This window comes from Vombatus ursinus, unplaced genomic scaffold (assembly GCF_900497805.2).
Source record: "Vombatus ursinus unplaced genomic scaffold, bare-nosed wombat genome assembly UNPS02014973.1, whole genome shotgun sequence".
Taxonomy (NCBI): domain Eukaryota; kingdom Metazoa; phylum Chordata; class Mammalia; order Diprotodontia; family Vombatidae; genus Vombatus; species Vombatus ursinus.
In genome coordinates this window covers 11,008,225-11,029,435 of record NW_020954751.1, presented here as the reverse complement: position 1 = coordinate 11,029,435, position 21,211 = coordinate 11,008,225, and the positions used below count along the sequence as shown (strand labels likewise).

Genomic DNA, 21,211 nt, shown 5'->3' with positions numbered 1-21,211 from the left:
ATCCCCTCAATCTTCACTTCTTTGCTACCACAAAAAGAGCTACTATAGTTTTTTTTTTTTTTACATGTGGGTCCTTTGCCCATTTTTATAATCCATACAGACCTAGTAGTGGTATTGCTGGATCAAAGGGTATGCAAAATTTTATAGCCCTTTGGGCATAGTTCCAAATTGCTTTCCAGAATGGTTGGATCAGTTCACAACTCCATCAACAATGCATTAATGTTCCAGTTTTTCCAAATCTTCTCCAACATTTATCGTTTTCCTTTTCTGTCATATTAGCCAATCTGATAGGTATGAGGTAGTACCTCAGAGCTGTTTTAATATGCATTTCTCTAAACAATAGTGATTTAGAATATTTTTTCATATGACTATGGATAGCTTTAATTTCTTCATTTGAAGACTAACTGTTCATATACTTTGACCATTTATTAATTGGGGAATAACTTGTATTCTTACGAATTTGACTCAGTTCTCTGTATATTTTAGAAATGAGGTCTTTATCAGAAACATTGGCTGTAAAAATTATTTCCCAGATTTCTGCTTTCCAACTCATCTTGGTTGCATTGGCTTTGTTTGTGCAAAAAACCTTTTAATTTAATGTAAATAAAATTATCCATTTTGAATCTCAAAATATTCTCTGTCTTTGGTCATAAATTCTTCCCTTCTCCATAGTTCTAACAGGTAAACTATTCCTTGCTTTCATAATTTGCTTATGGTATCACCCTTTATGTCTAAAACATGTACCCAATTTTGATTTTATCTTGGTGAGATGTTGGTCTATGCCTAGTTTCTGCCATACTATTTTCCAGTTCCCAGCATTTTTTGTCAAATATTGAGTTCTTATCCCAGAAGCTGGAGTCTTTGGGCTTATCACACAGTAGATTACTATAGTCATTTGCTTCTGTGTCTTGTGTAAATAACCTATTCCACTGATCCACCACTGTATTTCTTAGCCAGTACCAAATAGTTTCGATGATTGCCACTTTATAATATAGTTTGGTATGGCTAGTCTACCTTCCTTTGCATTTTTTTTCATTAATTCCCTTGATATTCTTGACTTTTTGTTCTTCCAGATGATTTTTGTTATTATTTTTTCTAGCTCTGGAAAATAATTTTTGGTAGTTTGGTATGGTACTGAATAAATAAAATAATTTGGGTAGAATTGTCATTTTTATTATATTAGCTCAGCCCACCAATGAGCAGTTGATAGTTTTACAGTTGTTTAGCACTGACTTTATTTGTTTGAAAAGTGCTTTGTAATTGTGTTCATATAGTTCCTGGGTTTGTCTTAGCAGGTAGATTCCCAAATATTTTATATTATCTACAGTTATTTTAAATGGAATTTCTCTTTCTATCCCTTATTGCTGGGGTTTTTAGCAATATATAGAAATACCAATGATTTATGTGGGTTTATTTTATATCCTGCAACTTTGCTAAAGTTGTTAATTATTTCAAGTAGTTTTGTAGTTGATTCTATAGGATTCTTTAAGTATGCCATCATATGATCTGCAAAGAGTAATAGTTTCATTCTCTTGTTGCCTGTTCTAATTCCTTCAAATTCTTTTTTCTTTTCTTATTGCTAAAGCTAACATTTCTAGTACAATATTAAATAATAATGGTGATAATAGACAGCCTTGTTTCACTCCTGATCTTATTGGGAAAACTTCTAGCTTATCTTCCCCTCTAATTTTCAAACTCTCAATATCTACTGGTTCTTTTCCCAGATGCTACAATTATTCTCAGATAGCTCCTTTAAAAAAGTGTCAGTTATCGCCTCATACTTTAAAAAATGTTCAATTTGTCTTATTATCACCTCAAGTTATCATCCTATATCTCTCCTCCCTTTCACAGACTCCTAAAAATGTCACCTACGTTCCTCACCTCTATTTCTTCTCTTCTTCCTCATTTCTCAATAGTTTTGCAATTGACTTCCAACTTCATCCCTCCATAGAAATGTCACTCCATCTTTTTTATAGTTTCTGTTGCTCCAAATCCATTTAGAAGCTTGATTTAATGTTTTTTCCAAAGGAAACTGTGAAGAGCCCGGGGAACTTCCTGGCTTTTTCTATGCCATCTTGGCTCCCCCCTCCCTAAAAAAAGACTTTCAAAAAGACTATTCTCTCTCTCTTTTTTTTTTAGGCAATTGGGGGTTAAGTGACTTGCCCAGGGTCACACAGCAAGTAAGTGTCAAGTGTTTGGTCTGAGACCAGATTTGAACTCAGGTCCTCCTGACTTCAGGGCTGGTGCTCTATCCACTGTGCCACCTAGTTGCCTCCCTCAAAAAGACTATTCTTAAAAAAATTTAGTCTTTAAAATACAGATGAATGAACAAATTCAATTAAATTCCTAGCAAATTTTAAAATATATTGTTAAACAAATGGCTTGAGAGTATTTAGCTGTCTTTAAATTTGTCAAAGGTCATCATAAGGAAGAGTGATTAGGCCTCTTTTGATTGACCCCTTAGGACAGAACTACCAGCAATGGGTAGAAGTTTTAGTGAAGCAGATTAGATTTTGATTTAAGGAAAACGTCCTAAAATTAGAGCTTTTTGAAAGTGGAATGGGTTGTCTCAAAAGGTGGTCACTGTCAGTGAAGGTCTTCAAGAAGGGTTGGTTGGCCCTTTTTCAGGTATGTAGTTGGTAGGATTTATGCTTCATATAGGGCTTGGACTATAAGACTTCTGAATCTCCTTCTCCCTCTGACATTCTTTTGTAAATCTCAACAATTCAGAGGTCTGCCTGCCCTGAAAGAAATACACACACAATCTTTATAACATTAATATTCTGCATGTTATGTGGCTGCAAATCATATAAACCCATAATCCCTAAAGAATCAATATTGAAGGTTACCTTAAGGTCAATGGAGAGACAAATGATGTGAGTCAGTTGCCTGTAACGTAGTGCAAAGAGGCAAACTTTAGGCTTGCAAAGACTCACATTTGGACTTGCTGTCGGGAAAAATCATAACAAAACAAAACAGAACAACCCTTCCTAACAATTAGAGCTGGCCCAAACTGAAATGGGCTACCTCTTTGGAGGGCTTCAAGAAGAGTGGCTAGATGACTATTTGTCAGGTATTTCTAGTAGGGATTTTTTTTTGTACATGGATTGGGGAGATGGCTGCGGAGGTCCTTCTCTTAAGTTATGTGATTCTGTGATTTTGTGGTAATATGAATGTAAACCATAATCTAGCAACCTAAGAGCTGGGCTCATGTGCACTAGGTCCAGTTTTGGGATTGTTCACCTTCCCCCTGCTTATCATCTCTCTCCTTTTGGCTCCTTTTGCCCCCACTCCTAGTTTGATCTAGAAAATATCAGACTTTAGCCTGAGTATGGCTTGTGTGTAGGCCTCTAAATGTATGTGTAGTGTGTATGTTCTGGCCCTCTTTCAGAGCCAGCCAGGCTATAACTCCCCTCAAAATTCCAAGGGGTAACCCTTTGCTATTTTTCTGTTTCTCCCCTCTATTGCTATTACCTTGAGTGCCGCTGACTGTGTTCCACCAATTATTAGAGGCCAGTAATTCTTATTCCAGTTCCATTTAAGCACTTAACATTGATAGGTTTTTACAAAACTGTATTTATTTCAAAGACATAACAAGAATAAACTTAGAAGCATTTCCCCCAATATTTTGGGAGCATACTCTCCCTTATGTCACCTCAATCTGGCGAGGGGCACAGTAGGCTCAACTAAGTTGAGTTCCTGTTAGGTATGAACTAGTTCGTACCTAATACTGGTCCCATCAAGTTCATATCCAAAGATGATCTGTCTGCCAGATAGGTCACTTCAGCCTTCACTGGCATAGATCCAGAATGTCACTCGTGGCTGCTTGAGACATCAGTTTGGGGCTGGCTGTAGAAGCCAGCCTGGAATGCTGGAGTACTGAAGCACCTTCCAGATACTTCAGTCTCACCTGGAATGGAAAAGAACAAATGAAAAAGCCAAAAATCAAGGCCTCTTTTGGGGGACCATGCGGCCTCAGAAGGGAGGCATCCTGAAGGTCTCTTACCACGTGAATTCTTTCCTGACTTTTTTCGTGAAAGAGCGACTGACACAAATGTGGAGGTGGCTGATACTGACAGGCGTGCTTATGACAGATGCCTCTGCAGCTCACCTAAGAGCCTCCTCTTCCCAACAAAGTTAGCTGGCCTGAGCGAGTTACAGAACATCTGTGCATTCTCTGCAGCCTCTCCATGGGGAAAGATTCTGGGGTATCTGGATCCCATACAAGCTCCCTCAGTAATGACACCTGTGGAGGGCACAGAACAGCCTTTATTCTGTCTCACATGATGTACAGAAATACTCCAATAACTTACAATGGCATGATAATAACTGATAACATTCTCTTTTTCCAGTAAGTTCTACCTTTCAGAGTCATAAAATCCTCTATGTCCATAGTATAGTACTGTGATTTAGACTCCTCAGTAATTGAAACTGACATGGAGTTGCTTACCAGAGCAATCCCCCAGAAATTTTGTTGAATTCTTCCTTACCCCCTGAGACCACACAAATATCCAGATATATGGTTTTATGTTGTGATTTGGACTTCCTCTGTAGGGAAACACTCTCAGCTTCCTACTCAGATATTCCCTGACATTTCTGCTTAATTTATTCCCTGCCTCACTGCCTTTAAAAACTATTCTAAATCTCTTGTACTTTCTCCTCTGCAAGCCAATGGCATTGCCTCTTACTTTGCTGAAAAAAGTTGAGTTCATTTGATGTAAGCTCTCTATTCTACCCTCATCTTCATCTCAAAACCTCTAAACGTCGTCTTCCAATCTTTCCTCTTGTCCTTCAGCTTCTGATGATAGAGTGCCCTCTCATTGCCAAAGCCTTTAGGTGAATCCTTGATCCTTTCCCCTCCTACTTTCTCCAGTGGCAATCTCAATATTCGCTTCCTTCTCATCTTCAATTTCTTCTTATCTACTTAACTATCTATAGTTTTCAATAAACAATAGATGGTACTTCATTTGGGCATTGGAAGGAGAAGGATTTAAGCAGGAAGAAATGAGGCAATTGTAAATTCCAGATGTGAGGGCTAAGAAAATCTGCCCAGATATATAGAAGTAAGAAAGTGTGAGATGAAATCAAAGAACTGATAGTCCAGTGTGGCTACAATATAGAGTGAATAAAAGAGATTACTGTGAATAAGGTCAGAAAAGTAGGTTGGAGCAGGATGGTGAAAAGCCTTCAGTGCCAGGCTAAGAAGTTTCTGTTTCATCCTATAGATACTAATGGTCTTTGAGCATAGCAGTATCCCAGTGAGTACTATCCTTTAGGAAGATTATCTTGACATCTTTGTGAAGGATTAATGTGGTAAGGGGTGGAAGTCAGAGAGACCAGCTAGTCTGCTGTTGTAGGTCATTACCATAGTCCAAACAGGAAATGAAGACGACTTGAGCTAGAGTTTTAGCATTATGGGTAGAGAAGAACATATGGACTTGAGAGATTCTGAAAACAGAGTAGGCAGAATTTAGCAGGTGATTGGATGAAACAAAGATTACTTGGAATGCAGCCTTTTTGACTAGGAGGATTTTGATGGCATCAATAAAAATAGGTAAATTAGAAGAAGTAGGTTTGGTGGGGGGGGGGAACTGATGAATTGGAACATGTTAGGTTTGAGTTGCCATTTAAACATCCAAGTGGAAATGACAAAAGGTAGCTGCAAATGTGAGAATGATGCTTGGGAAAGATATTTGGGTTGGATATGTAGATTTTGAATTTATCTCCAGAAAGGTGTTAATTGATGGTCTAGAGGTGGTAGTCCAACCGTACATGCTCTGCCCTGGTCAGACCACCTCTGTTATTTACTTTTCTTTCTACATGACAAACCAAAGTCTTTTTTCTATCACACATTGTCAGGGTGATGTTTTTATGCCATTTTTCTGTGCAGAGACAGGTCATCTATCTCATAATTAAGGGTCTTGAGCTCAAGTCTCACAGAAGCTATTCAGTTTTGCTTTACTTTATTGAAAAAAAAAAGCTTTTGTTTTACTTGTTTTGTTTAAACATACCAAAGTTTAAAATAGGATTCTTTTGTGTCCCATTAGCTGAAAATTTGTTAATGTTTAATAATCTTTAAATGCACACACACACACACACACAAACACATCATGTGTAATTTTGGAAGCTAGATCAGAAATAACATGGCACTTACTGTTATTGTTTCCTTGTTTCAGGTAGGAGAAGTAATTGTGGCTAACAGAAAAGCATGTAAGCCTGTGAAAAACCCGGAAGGAAACAAATTTCAAGAAAAGAAAGGGTAACATTTCTTATTTAAAACCTTAGTTTACTTCTTTCCATTTCAATTTGAAGTGAGGATGTTACTGTTCAACCATCCTGTAATTATGAAAGAAAAATAACAAATGATATTGCTGTAAATAGTAAAGTTTGTCTGAGAAGCCTGAGACTTGACAGTTGTGTTGGTTTGTAAAGGTACTGGTTGCAGCAGCCCCAGAACAAGAGTACATATACCTGCTTAAAGTCCACAGATTTCCTACCATCAGCACATACCTTTAAAATGTGTATGCCAATATTGTAGCCACAGAAAAGAGTAAGCTATATTTATGTCTCTAATATAGCATATTCAAGGAGTTGGGCATATCTCTGATTAAAGGCAACTGAGTCTGTGCAAAGGCTTCCAAAGAGGAGGTTTGTTTGAACTACAGGTGTGGTCTTTGTTCTTAGAGAAATGTAATCTCCCTACCCCCCACTCAGTTAAGCAGGGCTATTCTTTTCTTTTTTTTCAACATAGCAATTTAAATTCCAACTCCATGTGTAAATTACAAGAAAACCAGTTCATCATAGCTGAATATCACTGCAAAGGATTAACTACAGGGAGAAGTAGCAATATTCAGAAGGGGTGTCAACCTTGAGTCTTAAAAGTAACAGATTAGGTAATCGAAACCATTAGGAGCCTGGCTTTCTGATAACAGGGTCTCCATTTACTGCAATGATTACACTTATGGCTTACAGAACTCTCAGTAAGATTCTTGAAGCTCTGCATGACCTCCTTAACCATACTGTTGCCTTGTGTTCTCTATCAGCTTGATTACTCAATAGTGCAGTAATCACTTTTCACCACATACAAGGTGTCTTTGCCTAGGCTATATGTGGTGCTTTATCATTGATTTGTCATATCAAGGAGATATTTTATTGTTATTATCATTGCCTCTTCCTGGACAACATGATATGCACACTGTAGGAATGGATGTCTGCCAGTGAGAAATTTGGGCTGGTTAAAGGATTGACAGGCCAAGGGAGAAGAGGGTCCCAGACACAGGTGGTGGATAATGAAGTCTGTGGACAGGATCATGTGGGGACTAAATTAAGAAGAAGTGACAGCTATTCTCTCTGATCCCCTAACCCAAAATGACGCTTCAGATATCAGTGTCTTAGAAACCATGCTGCCTCTTGAGTCAGACGCTCTGGTCCTGTCATCTCACTTTTCTGAGCTTCAGTTTCCACACCTGTAACATGGAGCTAATAATAGTTTAGTGTTTACCTTTCAGGATTATTGTGAGAATCAAATGGGATAACGTCCATAAAACACTTTGTAAATCTTAAAGTGCTTACTGTCACTTATTGCCTCAAAATGAAGAGTACCTCACATCTTGCTCTGTGTTCCTAGGCAAGAATTCTAACCTCTCTGAGCTATAGTTAACTTTCTAAGTTGCAGAGAAAATGTTGGCCCACATTGATAGAGGCACATTCCTTACCCACAACTTCCCTACACAGTGAAGTCACTGTCCAGTCCTTGTACCTTCTAGATGGTAGTATGATAGTAGAGCCAAGATTCAGACCAAGGTCCTCTGATTCTAAAACTAACATTCGTTCCACTATGCCTTGTCAAGAAAAGAGAAGTAACTGATTAGTTGGGGGTAGGGGAAAAGAAGAAAAATACGTAGATGAGTCTAAGGTTGTGAAAGTGGTTTGCTAGAAGGATGGTAGTTCTATCAGTCAAAATAGGGGATTTTGGGGGCAGCTAGGTGGCACAGTGGATAGAGCACCAGACCTGGAGTCAGGAAGACTTGAGTTCAAATCCAGCCTCAAACACTTGACACTTACTAGCTGTGTAACCCTGGACAAGTCACTTAACCCTGATTGCCTCATGCCAAAAAAAGAAAAAAGAAAAAAGAAAAAGAAAAGAAAAGAAATGAGAATTATAGGGGCAGCTAGGTGGCACAGTGAGTAGAACTCCACCTTGGAAGAGGACCTGAGTTCAAATCTGACCTCAGACACTTGTCACTTTGACACTTACTAGCTGTGTGACCCTGGGCAAGTCACTTAACCCCTATTGCCTCACCAAAAAACCAAAACCAAAACAAAACAAAATAGTGCTGGCATTTTGGAAGAGAGTAGGGGGAAGTGGGAGGAAGATAACAAATGAATTCTGTTTTGGACATTTTGAATTTAAGATAACTATAGTTTGAAATACAAAACTGATCATTCAGGAGACAGACTAGAGCTAGAGCTATAGATGTATAGATAGATATATAGATTGATTTGGGAGTCATTTGCCTAGAGATGATAGTTGAATCCATGGTAACTTTTTATTGTAAATATTTAATAATATTTAATAATTTTATTTAAACTCCAAAAGATGGAGTTTAAAGAGAAAAGCATAGAGCCCTAGAGGTGGGAGCACACAAACGGGATGGAAGATGGAGTATGATCCACCAAAGGAGACTAAAAAGCAATGATTTGTCATGTAGGACAAGACTCAGGAGAGAAGGATCATGAAAACTAAAAAAAAGAAAAAGTATCCCGGAAGAAGAGGATGATCAAAAGTGTCAAATTCTATGGAGGATTCAATAAAGGTTCACATTAAAAAGAAGCCACTACATTTGGCAGGTCAGAGATTGTTGGTAACCTTGGAGAGAGACATTTCTATGGAGAGATGAAGTTGGAAGTCAATTGCAAAACGATTGCGAAATGAGGGAGAAGAGAAGAAATGGAGGTGAGGAATGTAGGTGACATTTTTAGGAGTCTGGTTGTGAAAGGGAGGAGAGATATAGGATGGTAGCTTGAGGTGATAATAAGATAAATTAAACATTTTTTAAAGTATGAGGCAATAACTGACACTTTTTAAAGGAGATATCTGAGAATAATTGTAGCATCTGGGAAAAGAACCAGTAGATATTGAGAGTTTGAAAATTAGAGGGGAAGATAATTACCAAGGCAGACTGCCAAAGGAGAAGGAAGGAAATGAGATGTCCCTGTTGAAAACATGAGAAGGGGAGCAGTAGGCCTTGTGGGTGACTGAATTGACAGCAGCGGCTTCTGAAATTCTCAGCTTACAGATGGTAAGGGGGTCAGACGATTGGTCAGAAGGAGATTACAAGGGACCTTTTGCTGGCACTGGTTGCAGGACTCTGTTACATGGTTACCCATACATGGTTCCTGGTCATAGTCCCAGGGTGAGAAGGAGCACTAGTGCACTGCATTGTATGACCGCAGGGGAACAGGGACCCTAGTCACAGTTCCAGGACATAAAAGAATGCTTGTGGTTGCTCATGGACCAGACCAGAGACCAAGAGAGCAATGACCACACCTCTCCTTAGACCATACCACCTTGAAAGAACTGAAAACTTACAGACCCCCCAGAACTAGCTCTGAGAGCAGCAGCAAGAAATTTGGGACAGTGCCCCCTCCACCCAAGGAACAAAGCCCAACTTTAAAATAAAGTTAAAAGTCAAGAAATAGGCCAGGAAAATGAGCAAACACCAAAATGAGAACCTTACTATAGAAAATTATTATAGTGACTAGGAAGGTCAAAACACAAACTCAGAAGAAGACAACAAAGTCAGAACAGCTACAAAGAAAAGCCTCAAAGGAAAATATTAATTGATCTCATGCCCAAAAACAATTCCTGGAAAAACTCAAAAAGGATTTTAAAAATCAAATAAGAGAGGTAGAGGAAAAAATAGGAAAATAAATAAGAGTGCTGCAAGAAAATCGTGAAAAAAATCAACAACTTGGTAATGGAGGCACAAAAAATCCTGACAAAAATAACACCTTAAAAAACAGAATAGGCAAATGGTAAAAGAGGCACAAAAATTCACTGAAGAGAAGAATTCCTTAAAAAGTAGAATTGGCTAAATGGAAAAGGAAGTACAAAAGCTCACTAAATAATTTTTTAAAAATTAGAATTTGGCAAGTGAAAACTAATGACTCCATGAGACATTGAGAAACAATAAAATAAAATTTTTAAAAATGAAAAAATAGGGAAAATGCAAAATAAAAATAACTGGAAAATAGATTGAGGAGAGATAATGTAAGAATGATTGAATTACCTGAAAGCCATGATCCAAAAAAAGAGCCTAGACATCATATTTCAGGAAATTATCAAAGAAAACTGCCATGATATCTTAGATCTAAAGGACAAAATAGAAATTGAAAGAATCTACCAATCACTTCCTGAAAGAGATCCCAAAATGAAAACTCCCTAGAATTTTATAGACAAATTCCAGAGCCCTCATGTCAAGGAGAAACTATTGCAATTAGCCAGAAAGAAGCAATTCAAATACTGTGGAGCCACAGTAACACAAGATTTAGCAGCTTCTACATTAAAGAATTGGAGAGCTTGGGATATGATATTCCAGAGGGCAAAGGAATTAGGATTACAATCAAGAATCACCTACCCAGAAAAACTGAGTGTAATCCTTCAGGGGAAAAGTGGATATTTAATGAAATTGACTACTTTCAAGCATTCCTGATAAAAAGGCCAGAGCTGAATAGAAAATTTGACTTTCAAATGTAAGACTCAAGAGAAGCATGAAAAGATAAACAGAAAAGAGAAATCATAAGGGATTCACTAAGGTTAAACTGTTTATATCCCTCCATGGGAAAATGATGTTAGTAACTCCTAAGAACTTTATTATTATTAGGGCAGTTACAAGAAGTATACATAGACAGAGGACATGGATGTGAATTGACTATGATGGGATGATACCTAAAAACATAAAATTAAAGGGTCAGAAAGAGAGATGTGCTAAGAGAAGGGGAAAGGAAGAGGTAGAATGGAGTAAATTATCTCACATAAAAGAGTTTGAAAAGAGCTTTTATAATGGAGGGGAATATGGAAAGGGGTTGGGCAATGCTTGAACCTTAGTCTCATAGTAAATGGCTCAAAGCAGGAAAAACATACACACATAGTTGAGTTTAAAAATCTATCTTACCCTAGGGGAAAGATTTAAGAGGTGGGTGCTGATGGAAGGGAAGGGTGGATTGGAGGAGGTGGTGGTCAGAAGCAAAACAATTTTGAGAAGGGACAGGGTGAAAGAGAGGAGAGAGGGAGGGAGGGAGGGAGGGAGAGAAAGAGAGAGAGGAATAAATGGGGGGAGTGCAGAATGGAAGGAAATACACAGTAATCATAACTGAAAAAAATTTACAGCAAGTTTCTCTGATAAAGACCTCATTTTTTCAAATATATACAGAAATGAATCAAATTTATAAGAATACATGTCATCCCCCAATTAATAAATGGTCAAAGGATATGAACAGGCAGTTTTCAGATGATGAAATCAAGGCTATCTATAGCATATGAAAAAATGCTCTCAATCACTATTGATTAGAGAAATGCGAATTAAAACAACTATGAGGTACCACCTCATGTAGATATGACTGGCTAATATGACAGAAAAGGAAAATGACAAATACTGGAGGGGATGTGGGAATATTGGGTCACTAATGCACTGTGGAGTTGTGAACTTATCCAACCCTTCTAGAGGGCAATTTTGAATTATTTCCAAAGGGCTGTAAAACTGTGTGTACTCTTTGACAAATACCATTACTAGGCTTGTATCCCAAAGACATTAAAAAAGGAAAAAGGACCTATATGTATAAAAATATTTATAACAACTCTTTTTTTTGGTGGCAAAGAATTGAGAGGATGCCCATCAGTTGGGGAATGGCTGAACAAGTTGGGTTACATGATTGTTCTGGAATGCCTTTGTGCTATAAGAAATGATGAGCAGGATGCTTTTAGAAAAACCTGGAAGACTTACGTGAACTGATGCAAAGTGAAGTGATCAGAACCAGGAGAACAGTGTACATAGCAACAGCAATAGTGTAAGATGATCAGCTGTGAATGACTTTGCTATTCTCAGCAATACAATTATACAAAACAATTCTGAAAGACTCATGATGAAAAATGCTATCTGCCTCCAGAGAAATAATAGATGTAATCTGAATGTAGATTGAAGCGTATTGTTTTCTACTTTATTTTTTGTGTATTTTTGTCTGTGTTTTTTCCCCCACAATTTGACTAATATGGAAAGATGTTTTGCATGGCTATACATGTATAATTTGGGGCAGCTAGGAGGCACTGTGGCTGGAATGCTGGACATAGGGTCAAGAGCACCTGAGTTCAGATCTGGCCTCAGACACTTACTGGCTTTGTGACCCTGGGCAAGTCACTTAACTCTGTTTGCCTCAGTGTCCTCATCTGTAAAATGAGCTGAAGAAGGAAATGGCAAACCACTCCAGTATCTTTGCCAAGAAAACCCCAAATGGGTCACAGAGAATTGGACATTACTGAAATGACTCAAGAACAGCAATAAAATGTGTGTAATCTATATCAAATTGCTTGCCATCACAGGGAGGAGGAAGAGGAAGGAGAAAGGGAGAAAATTTCTAATTCAAAATTTTCAAAAACAAATGTTAAAAAATTGTTTTTTACATGTAATTGGAGAAATCTAAAGAAAACTAAACAAATAAAATAGCTTATCTTAAAAAAAAAGACTTAGAAGACCTCTGGCATCTTGGGTACATTCTCTTTAGAGAATCTATGGTTGACAACAGATAAGACTCACAGATTGGGAGGGTTTGGTTGGGCTGTGGTCTGTATTACTGGAGGGCCCATCAGTGAGATCACAGAGTCATTCTCAAGTAAAAGCACATAATTATATTAAACTCACAGTTATAAAACACATTTACATATATCAAATCACTTAGAGTAATCCCCACAATAACCCTTGAGGGTAGACGTGATAGAGATAGCATTATCACTTCACAGATGAGGACACTGGCTCAGGGAGATGCCATGTCTTGCCCAGGTTCATATGCTAGTAAATGACAGAGATGGTATTCTTCCCACTGTCACTTTTTATTGACTACATATGTGGTTATGGTGCCTGTGTCATGTTCTTGAAGCAATTCATAAGTGAATTTGTTGAGCTGTCTCCCCTTAATAGTCTGGGACCTAATGAGGTTATATGCTCTACTGGTCTTAGAGTTGAAAAACTAGTTTCTGAGATTTTGGTTCTAGCTTTGCAATATTGGACAAACAACCTCACCTCAGTTTCCTCACCTGTAAAATAGGGATTACAATATTTGCACTATTTATTTCCTGGGATTGTTTAGATAACAATACTATGTAAATCTTAACACTATATAAATGTATTATTTTGATAGCAAGAAACTATGTCTTTCTTATTTAAAATTGATATCTTCCTCAGAACTTAGAACAGTGATTTCTGTAAATTGGGTATTTAATGCATGATTATTAAATTGGATTGAGTATATTTGACACTTTTGTTTAAATTATGTTATCTTAACATATATAGCTTATATATACTTATAATTTTGAAAACTGATTCCATAATCATCTTTCTCTTTGTTTTTGTTGTTGTTATTATAGAAGCAAACAAATTGAGAAACTAGAAGTAGATCCCAGCAAGTATTCATTCCCTGATGTGACTAATATAGTCCAAGAGAAAAAAACCACTTCAGGAAGAATCCAAGCTAAACCTCAGATGGTACCGTGTGCTGAAGACCCAGACTTTGAAGATAACCTTGAAGTACCACCTTTGATTTAAACCTTCGGAAAGTACTTTCATTGATTATGATTTGCATGATCTGTTTCCTACAGTTCAGAAAATGCATCATAATAAGTTAAAATTATATTGTAGCTTAATCTATAGCAAAATGATTTCTATTATATTTCTGCCTACTTTGAATAATATTCTTTTAAGAATAACATATATTTTGTCTCTGTACTACTGATTCTATTGTAACACATCAGAAATTATTTAAATTTTATTAATATTTTTCTACCGAGTTTTTCATATAAATCACAGAAATATTTTAATAACGTATGAAAGCAAATGGTCAGCAGATTAAAAAGCTAGTGATTAGAGTGGGAACATAGTCTTCAATTTATATTTATGTAGAGCCATTATTCTATAGTTAATTGGTAGGGAGGTAACTTTTCTGTATGTTTAAAATTTTTCTAATTGTAAACCTGGATTCTAGTCTCCTAGGGTTAGAAATGTAAAGGGTGGGGAACATAGCAATTTGATCCCAAGGTAGAATAGCTTTTTGTGCCAGTAAAAGATTTGAGCTCTTCAGTGGCCTCTACCAATGGCCTGGGATCCAGGAGAGATCAACCAGAGGCTAGAGACTAGAACAGGAAAAGAGAAACTAGTATGGAGGGGAACCCACATTGGCAAGTAACCCTGAGGTTCAACTGTCATCGGAGGAAATCACAGCTGTTTAACACTGTCTTTAAGCTCTTTGGCCTCCACAGGGAAGGGCACTGAGATGCCTGGCTAGGAAAATAGAGTAACGGAGGCAGCTCCCTGCACAGATCAGAAGCAACCATGGAGGAAAGTTGTTTCAATATACCAGTCAAGACAGGGAGAATTCATTAAGCGTGAAACAGAGCTTCCAAAGCTGGAGCCATTGGCCTTTATGGGAGGTGACTTCTTGAATCAGTATGGGCATGCTAACCTCCAGCTGCCAAATAATGGCATGTTTCTCTTGATTAGAGAAGACATAAGCTTATGTTATGTGCTATTCTGCTTCTCTTCCATGGAAGTATTATATAGGAACTCTTCTCAATAGGATTTCTCTTCATATCCAAAAACCATGCATGGTAGTGGGAATAATATTGGCAACAGAATCAAAAAAGCTGAGTAGAAACATCTCTGATATCTCCATTTCCTCATCTGTGAAATGAAGTTAATAATTGTCCTCCAAGCTTGTTAGGAATATGAAATGAGATAATGTATATGAAATCACTTGTAGTGTGAAAGCATTTATATAAATGGCCAAAATAATGACATCATCAGTGCCTGTCACATTTATATGTGAGTATGCCTGGTACACAAGTAGTACACAAGAAGAAATCTTTTCTGCATTGCTTATTTGGAAAAGATGACTTTCTGATTGCAGTTCCTTTTTTCATTATAATATGCTTGGAAAATCTGACAGAAAAAAAATCACTTCCTTTTCATTGACTGCATGCAAATCCAATATGTCAATCTTTTTTATTTTCCCAGAAGGCCACAGCTAAAATTGACTATTTTCTCATATCAGTCTTTCTAGATTATTCCCAGTTTCCTTTTACTCCAAGGTTATATTTTTGTTACTCATATTGCCTCATGTAAAAATGACAAAGCTGTAGCTGTGCAAGAGGGAGAGTGTCTCCCCTTCCCCTCAGTTGATATAGTCACAGAAAGCCCAGAATATCTCACAAAATGCTAAGGCGTTTTTATATAATCCTACAAAAAGGTGAGACGTTTCTTCACTTGAGAAGTTTATAGAGCCTGGCTCTCAGTGAAGGCAGCTGGGCAACTGATATCACACAAGGTATTCTAGTGATTGGTTGAAAGAAGCAATCGTGACCCTTGGTCCAATTTAAGAAAAGAAAGAAAAAGAAGCCGTGCAGCAGTTGTATAGAGTGAAAGGAAAAGTAGGAAAAGAAAGTGTAGGAGACCCATGTACCTATACTAGAAAGCAATGATGGACGAGGGGATTTTTTTCTCCTCTTCACCTTTGGCCATGTCATTTCATAAGTGAAAACTGCACAGATCTGTTAGAGCTAGAGGGTAAAATAAAGACCAGAAGAATCCACTGATTATTTCTAGAAAGGAACCTCAAAAGGAAAAATCCCAGGAACGCTATGGCCAAAATCTAGAGTTTCATTTCAAAAAAAATTGTAGGCATCCAGAAAGGCATTCAAGTACCAAGAAACTACAATCAGGATCATGGTTGGCCTGAAAGCTTCTGCTGTAATTCAGAGAAGAGTTTTTAGGGTTTACAACCACTAATCACTTACCTTTCAGAGCTGAGTATCATTCTGGTGCTGGGGGAGTTTGAGGTAGGGCATGTGGGGGAAACATACCATTAATGGAACAGAAGACTTTCAAGCATTTCTGCTGAAAAGATTGGTACTAAGTAAGAACTTGAAAATATAAATGCAAGAGTTTAGAGAATTCTAGAAAGGTACATTTATTTGAGTAATTAGAAGAAACCTGATGATGATGTCATTCAAACATTTTAATGGAGAAGAAAAAACAAGTGCCTCCTCAGAAACTTAATGTCTTCAAAGGGAGTTAAATAAGAAAAACAGAGGGCCGACTGATTCTGTTATGAAGATTTTTAAGGGAATAAAGAAAAGGGAAGGTGGAAGGAATGCATTAGTGTAGAAAGGAGGACAAAGGGAATGGAACTAGCTCTTTCAAATAATTGAGGTACATGAGAAGAAGAGTATACAACCATGGCAGGAAGGGTGGCAGATATCAGATAAATCTCACTCTAATCTCAGCCAGACAAATGGGAGCTGAACACACGCACATTTACGTAAATGCAAGAACTCGACGGGAAACGTGGGAAGGGGGGTGGGGGGAGTTAAGAATAAAGATAATATTGGAGAGGAAGTAGAAGCAATCAAAATTTCCTAATCTTGAAGGGGGGATTAAAAGAAAAGCAAAATAATAATTGTTATAGAAAATAGGCTGCAATAAAAATGGTCAAATAGACTTAAGGACTTACATCGATGCAGTGATCAGCAGTGTCTGTTGAAGGCATGGGATGAATCTTCTGACAGAGGAGTGTTGGACTCAAGGTGCCAAAAGAAGCATAGATTTTTGGACCTGGACAAATCGTGTATGTGTTTTGCTTGACTATGCTTATTTGATACAAAAGATTTTCTTTATTTTTAATTGGGAGAGGGGAGAGATTACAGGGGAGAGAAGGATAACTTGCTAAAATTAGCAAAAACTTGTGTCAAAAAGGCTGTTAAAATTTATTTTTAAATACACAGAAATGAACAGTAGGATACTCAGAAGAAAACAGACACTCAGAGCAGTATTGAAAGTAATATGTGGAATTAATTTTTAAAAAGTGAATAGTGTGAAATGGAGCCTCACGGTTGTATATATAATTCTCTTTTTTATTTGGCCATTTATATAGAAATATTCTTTTTATGGTGTTTAAGTTCAGAATAAAAAAAATTAAAAAGCTAATTTGATCTACTGACTGCTAGTTAATGGGAAGCACATAGGTGGAGGCTCATAAGTTATAGTGCTTAGAAGTAGACTCACAGGGTTACTCCTAGAAGCCTCTGGGGTGCAAGAATGAGTTAATCTATAGCATGGTGTTACATCTGCAATAAATACATTCTTTTTTAAAATGGTTTTGCCTCAATTACATGTAAAGAGAATTTTTGAGATTTATTCTTTAAAAATTCTGACTTCTAAATATTCTTCCCTCCCTCTCTTTCTTACCTCCCCCCTCCCTAAAACAGTAAAAATTTGATATGGGTTATGTATGTGCAATTATGTAAGACATTTCCATATTAGTCATGTTGTGAACAAAGAGAGAGACTGAAAGAAAAAATATGAAAAAGAGACTGAAAGGAAAAAAAACATGAAAAGGAAAGTAAAAAATAGTAAAAAAAAAAAAAAACAAAAAGTGAAAAATAGTTTTGGTCTGCATTCATACTCCATCAGTTCTTTCTCTGGAGGCAGATAGCATTTTTCCTCATGAGTCCTTTGGAATTGTCTTGGATCGTTGTATTGCTTAGAATAGCTGTCATTCACAGTTGATCATCATATAATATGAAATAGATACATTCTTAAAAAGTTGTAGATACATCAAATTTTAAGTACCAATAAATACCATATTTTAAGCTTAAGCTCATCATTTCCTAAGCTTAAAAAGGAATATCACAAGGGACAACTGAAAGGCACATGGTGGTTATGAGTTGGTTGCATAACTTTTACTATTAAAATATAACCAATGAGGAACTCCTAAGAACAGTAGTAAAAGATGTTATCAATGAAATGTATGATAGGAAGAGAAGATAGAGTGGTCACATCGGAGAGTGAAGGATGACAGGTGACCAGCCAAAGTACCCCGCTGGTATACTCACATCAGGATAAAGGCTTCTAATATGTTGGGCTGACCCCTCTAGCGAACTTTCCAGTGTACATGGTCAAGAATCACACAGGCTGGGGACGTATGGTTGAGTTATGATCTGTATGATTGGAAGGAAGTTAGACTTGATTAGATCACTAATCTATTTGAATAAAGGAGCTCACTAAATAAATCCTTTTGTGAATCACAGAATAATTTTAGAGTTGAAAAAAACCTCAGGGTCATCTAGTCCAATCTGTGCCTGATAGAATTTCTGCCATAACACATCCATCAAGAGACTGTCTAGCCTTCACTGGAAGACTTCCAATGAGTAGGAACCAACTATCTTCTAAGGGGAGCAGTTCCACTCTTGGATAGCTCCATTAGGCAGCTTTTTGGCAACTTCCACTTACTGCTTCTAATTCCTGGCTCTCTGGGATGATGCAGAACAAATCTAATCCCTCTCCTACTTGACAACATTTTAAGGACTTGAAGATAGCAATCATGCCTCTTCTGAGTCTTGTCTCCCCTAGAATTTCTTTTGTAAAATGAATCCTTTCCTAAGTATTGCCATGATTGCTCAAACTCTCTTATCAGAAATATCCATGGGCATTGCATTCTTACCTTGCTTTTGCCTCATAAGATCATCTCAGACCTTCTCCTAACTTACTATTCATCTATTCTACCCTTTCCACTTTGTGTTTTCTATGAATGAAGAAGGCAGAGGAGGGGGAAATAACTGGATTTTTTTTTATCACATGAAGTTTTGTTTTTGTTTTTTTGCAGACTGCTAAAGTCCTACCTTGACACCTTATCAAAGAGTAGGGTTGACTTTTGAAATCTCAAAGACTATTGTTAGGGTGAATGTCTCACAGTCTCATGAGAACTCTGTTGAGGGAACTTTCCCATGGGAGTTCTAGCTTCTATCAGTAGAAGCTGAGGGTCACAACATAGTTGAGTGGCAAAAATAAGGAAGTCTCACAGAGACCTCTCCTTTGCTGCCATGCAGCTCCCACGGTTGGTTTGACTCTCCTCTCAATGGGAGATGAGTCCTGACAGGAGCTCCAGCAGACCTGATGATTGGCTATCACAGGGGAATCACTGTTTGAACATGCATCACTAGGGCTATAAAAGACAGCTACCTGCACTCAATAAACGGAGCTTCTTCCACCTTGCTGTCTCCCGCCTCATCCATGCGTCTCCGGGTTACTGAGCACTGAGCTGGTCTCATGCTCTCCACTGCAGCGGACGCGACAACTATACCAATAGATCACAAGCTGGCATAAGGGAGGAATCAGAGGAGCCTCCCTTCTCTGTTGGATCCTAATCCACTTCTGGAGAGACTTTTTTTTTTTAGGCAGTTGAGGCCAAGTGACTTGCCTAGGGTCACACAGCTAGTGTCAAATATCTAAGGCTGGGTTTGAACTCAGGTCCTTCTGACTCTAGGGCCAGTGCTCCATCCACTGTGCCACCTGGCTGCCCCAAGAGATATGTTCTTACTCAGCACTGAAGAAATTGAGAATGATGAAGTAGCTCTCTGAGGGAGACTAATCAGGCTTTCCAAGGCCACCTTCTCTGGCACATTATACCCCTACCCGGAAATATCTGTAAAACAAAACTTAGAAATAGCTTGTGTCTAGTGTTTCCACAAAAAGAACTAACTTTTTCTTCTAGAAAGATACTCAAAATTTAAATTAGATCAAGTGTCAGAAAGATGTTAGTTTTCTTCACCACAAAACACATTTAAAAACCCAGAAAACTCATAAGCGTGAATTAATAAATACTTAACGCGTGACGTTTGCTGCTGATGAGTTGTTTTTGGTTGTGTCTGACTCTCTGGGACCCCCATTTAGGTAACACCCTCCTAGAAGATTATTGATACTAAAAAAATATATTTTGTGGAATTTCTAAACGGGAATCCCATCTTCACCTCAGATCTGTAGTATCTAAGCAACTCACTCAAAAACCATATCTTCTGGCAAGGTAGGGCATGGCTTGGGCTCATCCTCCTGGCAGTGGTCACCAATTTCTCTGAGAAATTGTTTCAGACCTTCCCTTCTGCTGGACAACCAGAACAGAACCCTGTTTCAAGGGCTCTCGATACGAGATTGCTGTCAAGGTTAGAGACATCTATCTCATTATTACTCTGTCACCTATGCTTAGGGGAAGAAATGCAAAGCAGAAGAGGTAGCAAAAAGCTTGAATTCTCGTAGCAGGTTTACCTGGACAGCACATGCTCCTGCTGCTGCCAGGAATGTGGAAATTGGTGGGGAGGGGCAGTGAAGAGAGAAAAAAAATATGTGTTTACCACATGCTAAATTCTGGAGATACAAATATAAAAAGCAAAGCAATTCCTATCCTTGGGGAGCTAGTAGAAGGCTTTAGCATATATAAAGAAGTGGCGGCCAGGGAACAGTTATTTTTTTCCCCCATTAGGAAGTCACAGGAATGATGGCAAAGAGATGACCAAGGTAGACATTCAGATAGGATATTTAAAGCATGGACTGGTGTCTGGGAATGATGAGATCTAGAGGGCCCTTTTTCTTTTTGCTGACACTAATCAGGAGATAGTCCCAGTGTGGTGGTTCCAAAACTGAGTGGATTTTTACCCAGGGCTTTGTCTCGAGAGGTCTGGGCATCTGGATGACAGTATCAGGGTGGATGGCAAGGTGATTGATACTATGGATAGCTGGATGAAAGGTAAAGGATGGTCCATGGTCTGGAGTTGGTGGAGTAAAAACAGATCCTTGAAGTGAGAATATTAAATAAAAAGATAATGTGAAATTTGTGAACAACACACACCATTGACAGCCAGTCTTAACTTTAACTAGATGACACAGTTCGATCAGGAAAGCCTTTCTTTCCCTTCTACCTCCCATTGACTTGTCTTAGTGGCTAATATTCTAGTCTTCAAGGTTTATTTCATTAGGGGAAAAGGTAAAGCAGTTGATTGAAACACTATGGGAATACTAAGAAATCAGGTGATTCAAATCCTGACTCAGAAACTTACCAGTGTGACATTTGAAAACCATTTAACCTCCCTCTCAGGGACTCAGCTTTCTCACCTACA

The 21,211-nt window shown here is 37.9% G+C and overlaps 1 protein-coding gene across 2 annotated transcripts in view; it reads left to right on the top strand.

The window, feature by feature from the left end:
- The window catches only part of LOC114030675 (protein tilB homolog), a 211,032-nt gene extending 197,090 nt beyond the window's left edge, over positions 1-13,942 (top strand). For both annotated transcript variants that reach the window (XM_027845530.1, XM_027845529.1), the window contains 2 exons: positions 6,177-6,259; positions 13,640-13,942. In XM_027845530.1, coding sequence (XP_027701331.1) covers positions 6,177-6,259; positions 13,640-13,817 — 261 coding nt within the window. In that variant the 3' untranslated portion in view covers positions 13,818-13,942. The remainder of the gene's footprint in view (positions 1-6,176; positions 6,260-13,639) is intronic.
- Positions 13,943-21,211: the final 7,269 nt, after the last annotated feature.